This window comes from Gracilinanus agilis, chromosome 1 (assembly GCF_016433145.1).
Source record: "Gracilinanus agilis isolate LMUSP501 chromosome 1, AgileGrace, whole genome shotgun sequence".
Classification (NCBI taxonomy): domain Eukaryota; kingdom Metazoa; phylum Chordata; class Mammalia; order Didelphimorphia; family Didelphidae; genus Gracilinanus; species Gracilinanus agilis.
The window spans coordinates 179,270,366-179,279,424 of NC_058130.1; the positions used below are offsets into that span (position 1 = coordinate 179,270,366).

The window sequence follows — 9,059 nt, forward strand, 5'->3', positions numbered from 1 at the left end:
AATCGATGTGTTTTCTCTCCTCCTTAGGGAGCATTCTCTACGAGGCTGCCACAGCAAGTTGGATGTTAGAGCTGGATGATGTCAGAAGTTGAAAGAGTTTGACATCCTTTGTCAGCCTAGGGCTCCCCTGAGCAAAACTTCAAACTGTAAAAGAAAAAGAAAAGAAAAATGAAGCCTTTCTCCAGGGCAGAAGGAACAATGCTAGTCCTAACAGGACTTAAAATCTTGCCCTGCTACCAAAGGCATCACAAAATTATCTTCTGTTGGTCTTCAGTAAATCTTTTATTATATTCTAGTGTAAACATGAAGCCTACAAGTCTACTATCTTTGTTCTTAAGGAATTACGGAATTTAATAGGCCTTTGACTCCCTCCTTTCAGAAGCTAAGGAAACTGAGACTCCCCCTGCCCCAATCACATCCCTATGAAGCCATTTCCATACACATAAAAGCAAACAGATCAGTTAAGATAACAGAAAATCACAAATCTAGATTCAGAGGAACAATTTCAGAGTTCAAATCTTAGCCCTCCAGCTTTTACTACCTGTGTGACTGTGAGTAACCACTTTAACCATTTTGATCTTAATAACCTTAGAGAATACCCTCTTCCGATGCTTTTCCCTTCTAAGTCCAATGACTCCAGATTAAGGGGGTACTGTCAAGACATCAGGAAATTAAATTCATAGAATGAGACTAATAGGATAAGGCACCTGTAGGAGATAACCTATCCTAACTCCATTTTAATGATGAGAAAATGTGGAACGCTTACTATAAATAGATGTTTCATTCTCAGTAGACCAGTGAGGAAGTGGACTTCACTTTGGATGGATTTTTTTTCTCTTAGGAGTGATCATTTCAAAGAAACACTAAGTGACCCTGTGGTATCCTCCAGGAATCAATTGTTCTTACCCTTCACTCACTTCTCCTACCCTTCATCAACCTGACAAAAGTGATACAAAGCTATTGCCTCTTGTTTGGTTGTGTCCGACTCTTTGTGAACCCATTTGGAATTTTCTTGGCAGAGATACTGGAGTGTTTTGCCATTTCCTTCTCCAGTTCACTTTACAGAGGAGGAAACTGAGGCAAACAGGGTTAAGTGACTTGCCCAGGGTTATGTCGTGAGATCTAGGGCCAGATCTGAACTCAGGAAGATGAGTATTTCTGACTCCAAGCCTGGCACTCTATCCATTGCATCATCTTACTGCCCCTGTTCCAAAGTCCAAACCCTAAAAATAATTGGGGTTCTCTTATCGTTCTGGACTGTGGTCATTTTCTACTATGTTCTCTATTTAAGGTCAGAATGAGATAAGTACAGGATAGTTTTAGATCTGTGTAGAGGCTGTGGCTATTTAGGCCTGGTGCTGGATGCATAGAACTTTACCCAGCAGCCTTCCTTATGTAGGAAAACTTTGCAAGGTCACATTCATAAGGCAATAAGTTTCAACTGTATCACCCGTAAGTATTATATATACACATCTTTATATATGATGCTTTTCACCCTAATCTTTGCCTCACTTGGTAGCCCTAGAGGAATTTTTTGCAGTTAAAAAAACCAAACCAGACTTTGCCATTGGGTTATGTTGGAGTGAGGAAGTGGTATCTTTCCAAAAGGCTTTGCTATACTGAAATTAGGTGGCACAGAGGATAGAGTGTCAGGTCTAAAGTCAAGAGGACACTTTCTGAGTTCAAATCTGGTCTCAGATACTTCCTAGCAATACGACCCTGAGCAAGTCACTTAACCCTGTTTGCCTCAGTTTCCTCATGTGTAAAATGAGCTGGAAAGAAATGGCAAATCACTCCAATATTTTTGCCAAGAAATCTCCAAATAGAGTCACAAAGAGATGGCCATGACTGAAACAACTGAGCGACCAAAATACTAATGCTAATACATCTTTCTAGGGGCCGATTTAGAAATACAGTTGTTAGGGGAACTGGTGAAAGGGCGTCAAGATTGGTAATTAATATCATGGCATCAGAAATCATTCCAACTCTGGGCAGAGAAACTTTCCAGGTAAAGCTCAAGGCTTTTTTTCCTACTGATAATTTTTCCAGGTGCAATATTTGCCTTATATATGCACAGCTAAGTCTTGAAAATTTGTACTAACTCAATTCATACTTTTTCTATTTTCTTGGATACAGCCAGTGAGTACGTCCATTGTCATTGTGGTTTTTCCTTATAGTTAATTTTTGTCAGGTGAAAAAAGTGAGATGACCTTGACTTAAAACTTGGCTGATATGATTAATTGTAAGAAGGAAAAATGATGAGCCAAAATAACTCTGACAATATACATGTTTCCTAGGTGTATCTAAGAAGATGACGAAAGATAGGCTTTGGGAATTAGAACAATTGTTGAAGATTTGACTATACATACAAGAGGCAAATTTAGCAACCTAAATCCAAGCCCTCTATTTCTCAACTTCGGGACCCAGCCCATTGGCAACAAATGTGGCAATCACTGTTTTTCCCCAAGAGGAGCCAATGTTGATGAAGACCAGGTTGGACATCAATTTCCCTTCCTTCATGTGAATGTATGTGGTTTGGCAAAGACCAATTTTTTTTTTTTTTTAACACAAACTCCTCCAGGGTAAGTATTAAATCTGTTTTGTTAACTAGGCATAGTGCCCAGAAAAGTGCCACACATGTGTGTGATCACTTAAGTGCTGGGTGGCCTGAAAAGGAGCAGCTCTCTTTGTTTTTTTGGTAGAAATGCAGAAGTTTCTAAAATACTGACTTTTATTAAACGACCGAGATGTCTTTCAGTGCCTTCAGATTGGTTGGTTAAACTTCTCTGTAATTTTCTGAACAGAAACCAAACTCTCTATACTTTTTGGTCTTAAAGAACAAAGCATATAACGGGGCAGAGAAAGAGATACCTCCAGTTCTGTTTAATTCAACTTCTAGATCTCTTGGCCTAAAGATTATTATAACAGCAAAATTTTAAACATCAAAGCCAATTCCCATTTTTCACCTGTAAGGAAAAAAATGATAATTAAAGAGAACTTTGAAAATAAACTTGCTCCCTAGATGTATCCAGGAGGTCAGCAAAAACTCAGACCATTTTTATGGATATTTCGGTCTCTTAACCCCTTTTCCCTTTCTTCTCCCCTTCTCTGTACACCACAAACCACTGAGTTTTTGTTTTTGGTCTGCTGTTGGTGGTATTTTGATTGAGTAGAAGTGCTATGGTTTCTAGAAGCAAAGTTTATGGAAATTTTACCTATAAGAAGGACTAAACACAAATCCTCAAACTAGGAAAAGCCAGCTGTCTGGTGAATTGTATACGTAAGGGGTGTGAGAATTTACTTTTCATGCTGTATATTTTTATGTCAGGGACCTAGATTATAAAGGCCCCCAAATCAGATCCTGTATATTAGGGAGAATCCCTGAACTGGGTCTTACACCTGGCTCTATCCAGTCTGTAGATTTTTACATTTTCTTGTCCTTAGGAATGTGGTCCTTTCATAGATCCAGGAAAGTTCGACTGTGATATTTTTCCAGCCTAAATGCAAACTTTCACCTGTTGATGTGGGGAAGGGCTGAGGGTTTGATGGACCACCTCCTAATTAGCTCATTACCAATTAGAAATGTTTTGGGATATTCAAGGAAAGAGCTGAATAATGAGTTCCCTGAAATGCATATAGGTACCTGGGCCAGGAGTTTCTGTTGCCTTTTGATGGTCAAGAGTATTATCTGACCCTAATTAAGATCTCTTAAATGGCCAATAATTTTTTTTTAAACCCTTGTACTTCTGTGTATTGGCTCCTAGGTGGAAGAGTAGTAAGGGTGAGCAATGGGGGTCAAGTGACTAGCCTGGGGTCACAGAGTTGGGAAGTGTGTGAGGCCGGATTTGAACCTAGGACCTCCCGTCTCTAGGCCTGACTCTCACTCCACTGAGCTACCCAGCTGCCCCCCCAATAATTTTTTGAAATTAAGAAATTCTGTCTCTTGAGAATTTTAATCATTACAGAGGACGTCAGGGAAATCTTTCTTAGAATTCTCATGGGACCATACAGAAGATATTCAAACTCTTTGAGCCAATCTTGACTTTGGTCTCTAACTTTTGGAAAAGAAGGAAAGAGGGGCAGCTAGGTAGCATGGTGGATAAAGTGCCAGGTATGGAATTGGAAGGACATGGTTTCAAATCTGGCCCCTGACAGTTTCTATTGGTGCCACCCTAAGTAAGTCATTTAACCCAGTTGCCTAGTCTTTTATGCTCTTTTGTCTCAGAATTGATACCAAAGCGGAGGACAAGGGTTTTAAAAAAAAAAAAAGAAAAAAAAAGGGAGGCAGCTGGGTGACTCAGTGGATTGAGAGCCAGGTCTAGAGAGAAGAGGTCCTGGGTTCAAATATGACCTCAAATACTTCCTACTTGTGTGACCCTGGGCAAGTCATTTAACCCCCATTGCCTAGTTCTTACTGCTCTTCCGCCTTAGAACCAATATACACTCTTGATTCTATGACAGAAAGAAAGGAATTTTAGAAAATAATTTTAAAAAAGAAAAAGAAAAGAGTGGAAGAGATGGAAGGGACAATAGTTGGGAGTGGTTTGAGGGAAAGGAGCCATTCTTTGATCCCAGGCGTTACTGCTACGGGGAGGCTGCTAGGTATCAAGATATACGGAATATTCCTTCCTCTGGTAGGATGGGGTGACTGAAGAAAACAGATCAGTCTCCTCTGAGGTCTTTAAAACAGGAATCTACCTGGAATGGAGATTTCCCCCAATGATCCTGAACCAAACACCAAACTTCTCTTTCCTTGAACATAACCATGTAAATATTTACTCATCTCTCTTCTGTTCTTTATCAAATGTGCCGTGCATAGTTACTATTTCTATTAAAATCGGAGTCTGGCTGGTACCCAAGCTGGATACTTTTGGTTTTGAGCCCCAAATGGGCAGAGACTGCATCTGTGTCCTTCGGCCTCCCATATGTGAATGTGTTGGCATCCCCTGGCTGGATTATCTCTGCAAAAGTGCAAATTCTTTTCATGAATCCGAATCTCTCCTGGAGACAAAGGCCCATCTTTTTAATATCTGTATTCTTCTGGTGGAGTTGTGTGGCTGTGAGTAAAGGAATGCCAGCCTCTGAAGAAGGAAAGCTAAGGATCACCCGTGGGCGGGCGGAGAGGAGCGCAGCAGGGTAAGTGGGTGGCAAGTTTTTATTACAGACAAGGGGAGGATAAAGAATACCATCCAGGAAAGGTACCAGGGACATATGAAAGGACAAGGGACAGGCCAGCTATATATCATTGCCTAAATGGAGGGGTAACTGCCCACATGTTATACCCAGTGTCTAGAGAGCTAAAGGAAAGACCCTACCACTTAAATCCTAAGGGGGATTTACAGAAAGATTTGGACAAAACTCAGGGGGATAGTCAAGCAAGGGTGACTTGTAATTTTTTTTTTAAACCCTTTACCTTCTGTCATAGAATCTATACTGTGTGTTGGTTCTAAGGCAGAAGAGCAGTAAAGGCTAAACATGGGGGGTTAAGTGACTTGCCCATGGTCACACAGTTAGGAAGTGTCTGAGGCCCAATTTGAACCCAGGACCTCCCGTCTCTGGGCCTGGCTGTCCCCGGTGAGTTGTAAGTTTGGGCCTGTGGATAATGAGATGGAAGAATCTATCAAAGTCTTGATTTGTTGGAAGTAGAGCAATTTTGCTTGTGGGTGTTTCAGAAATAAGCAATTCTAGAATAGATTTTCTTTTGGTCATCTTACTAATTTTGACACACAGCCTTCTCTAACAGGATGAAAAGATGCTGAACAACTAGTCAAATTCTAGTACAGGTCATTTCAAATATGACCTTAGAAACTTATTAGCTGTGTGACCCTGGGCAAGCTGGTTAACTCTGTTTGCCTCAGTTTCCTTATCTGTAAAATGAACTTGAAGAGGGAATGGCAAACTACTCCACAGTGTTTCCACCAAAAAAACCTCAAATGGGATCACAGAGTTGGACACTAATGAAAAATAACTCAACAACAAAGTACAGGTTTAACAACTGGCTCTTCAAAAAAAATATGTGTATACACACAGTGACAATTTAATAATTGACAAATCAGGTATAAACTTTTTAATACACCATCCCAGAGTTCTCTGTGGCAAACACGGGCTTAGAAATTCGATCGCCATCATTATTATCACCATCAAAAATCCTTTATTCAATCCTTATTTCTATCTGAAGCCCTGCTGTGAAATGAAACACCTCCGTCTTGCAAGTGATCTCTGATTCGATTTCCTCTGTGCCTTTGGGGATGGTTCCATGAGTTGCTGCGGCCAAGAGGATTTGTTCATCTTGGAATCATGGAAGACCGGTCAACCTTCCACCGTAAGTCTCCCCGAGCTCTAAGCTAGCTTGGTTCTCCGGCCGGCTGGATGGATGATCCCCTCGCCAGCCCCCTTGTAAAGGCTTCTCGGTGTGGTGGGACCCGCCAGAGCTGCTGTTTCATGAGCATCGGGGTCACCTTCACACTACAATGAGCCCTGGAGGGGTGATTCAGTGAGGTAATATATGGGAAGTGCTTTGTAACCAGAAAGTACTATATAAACATGAGTTATTATTATTGGACACCATTTACAGAATTCGCCATGGAGTCTCTGGCACTTAGAGTCTGATGAGACAAGAAGGTAACCTATGACAATGTAAAACTCTCAGACCAATATGTGAGTGGAGAGGAGGAGCATTAACAGAGAAGATGTCAGCAGTGAGGCATATTTGTGGGTAGTAATAAGGATAAGTGCAAGCCATTAGCTACCTCATAAAGCACAGATTCTGAGCATTTGATGCCCCCTCCAGGTGGGACCCAGCCTAGACTGATGCCAGATGGCTACTTGACTTTAGGAAACGAAACCATTGAAACTGGAGACTCTCCCCTAGTCTCTCCCCAGTCTCCAGGCTTTTATTCCAACTGTCCTTTCTCTGCTGGAATACTCTCCCCACTCATTTCTGCCTCTCTTGGATGTCTATCCATCTTTCAAGGCCCGGTTCCTACGGAGTCTCCTTTACCAAACATTTATCCAATGCCTGCTATGTTCGTAACTAATTCAAGACACAAAGAGGACGGAAGAAAACTCAAGGAGCTCACATGCCCCAGGCAGCACAGTGGAATAGAGTACCAGGCTTGGAGTCACCAATATGACTTCAGATACATATTAGCTATGTGACCCTGGACAAGTCACTTAACTGTTTCCTGCCTCAGTTTCCTCAACTGTAAAATGGGGATCATAATAGCACTTACCCTCCCAGTTGTTGTGAGGGTCAAATGAGATAACATGTTAAAGTACCTAACACAGTCCTGACACATAGTTAATAAATACTTGTTCCTTCTCATCCCCTTATACATTACAATTTGCATTTAATTCATTCATTCAATAAGTATTAAAATGGAGGAATACAAAAACAAAAGTTCCTCAAGGAGGTTATATGCTGGGTTAGCTGGGTAGCATATAGTTAGAGTCTGCAGGTCCTGGGTTTGAAAGACCCTGGGCAAGTCACTTAACCCCGACTGCCTAGCCCTTGCCACTCTTCTGTCTTAGAACTAATAGTAGGACAGAACGTTCCTCCCCTTTTTATTACCTTCTGTCTTGGAAGTGATACTAGGACAGAATGTTCCTCCCTTTTTTATTACCTTTTGTCTTAGAACTAATAGTAGGACAGAACATTCCCCCCTTTTTTATTACCTTCTGTCTTGGAAGTGATACTAAGTATTGGTTCTACCATCAGACAGAGAAAGGGAACTTTAGGCAGTTTTCAGCACTTACAGCAAGGAGGAGGAGTTCCCAGAGGAACAAAGCTTCTACTGCATAGGTGGATGTAGGCAGAGACCATTCTGCAGGCTGCCTGGAGCTCACTTGTCTCGCAGGTGTCCCGGACACACATGCGGTAGAATGGGGCAGGATCCACCTGGAAGAGAATGCCCCACAGCCACTCCACCTTGCCCTGAGCCCAATATGTGGCTAGGGGGAAGTTACAGAAAGGAGGGTTGGTGATTAGACCCCTTCCCTGGACTTTTAAAGGGTTTTCGGGGACCTGGAGGCAAGGCAAGCAATAAATGACTTGCCAGATGGAGTCGAGATGAGGAGGAATGGGAGGGGAGGAAATCTGTCACTGACTAAATTTGCTTTTCCAGGTTGGGATGCCATTGCTGAATCACATTCTCTAGGGGGTCAGGGGCAACAAAAGGCTTTAGAGTTAAAAAGAAAAGATCTTGGATCACAAACATTTTGCAAAGAAAAAGCTTCAGTTCTCAGAGAGGGCTAATGATACATCTATTTAGAGAACTGGGGTATTATTAAGACTGAGGAAGGGGGAAGCTGGGTTGCTCAGTGGATGGAGAGCCAGGCCCAGAGATGGGAAGTCCTAGGTTCAAATGTGGCCTCAGACACTTCCCAGCTGTGTGACCCTGGGCAAGTCACTTGACCCCCATTGCCCACCCTTACCACTCTTCTGCCTTGGCACCAATATGCAGTATTGATTCCAAGACAGAAGGTAAGGGTTTAAAAAAAAGACTGAGGAAATTCCCTGTGGAAGAATTGATGCCCAGTTGGAGACTTTTCCATTGCGCAGGCTGAAATTGGTCTTAATGCCTGGGAAGGACCCTAGATTCCCAAGCACCTGCCTTCTCTGCCCCTTCTTCCTATGGATGTTTCCTCTTTTGGAGTATTTTACCACCAACCCAACTTGTACTTACCACTCGGAAGCAATTCCGGAGTTCAGAATGGGCATCCAGAAAGAATGCCTTGCAGAGTCTGGAAGAAGAAGCCCTGAGACAGACCTCTTCTCTCTTCCTCTGGGCCCTGCACTCACCATCCACCTAGTGGGATAAACACAAACATTTTGCAAAGAAAAATAATGGCTCATCTCATTTAGTCCTTACAACACTGTGAATAAGTATTATTGGTATTATTCCTATTTTATAGGTGAAGAAACTAAAGCTCCAAAATGGTAAATGATTTTTCCAGGGTCACACAATTTATAAATATCAACTTGAGGGGGCAGCTAATCCAGATGAAAGGTGCAGATTTTTATTCCCAAGACTGAATCTAGTCTCAGTAAACCTAAAGTT

The 9,059-nt window shown here is 41.9% G+C and overlaps 1 protein-coding gene across 1 annotated transcript in view; it reads right to left on the reverse strand.

The window, feature by feature from the left end:
- Window positions 1-6,151: 6,151 nt before the first annotated feature.
- Window positions 6,152-9,059, reverse strand: part of LOC123249339 — a 192,956-nt gene continuing 190,048 nt past the window's right edge. Inside the window, exons 57-59 of the mRNA XM_044678334.1 lie at window positions 8,685-8,807; window positions 7,756-7,897; window positions 6,152-6,288 (exon numbers count right to left, since the gene is read on the reverse strand). Of these exons, the coding sequence (XP_044534269.1) occupies window positions 6,152-6,288; window positions 7,756-7,897; window positions 8,685-8,807 (402 nt within the window). The remainder of the gene's footprint in view (window positions 6,289-7,755; window positions 7,898-8,684; window positions 8,808-9,059) is intronic.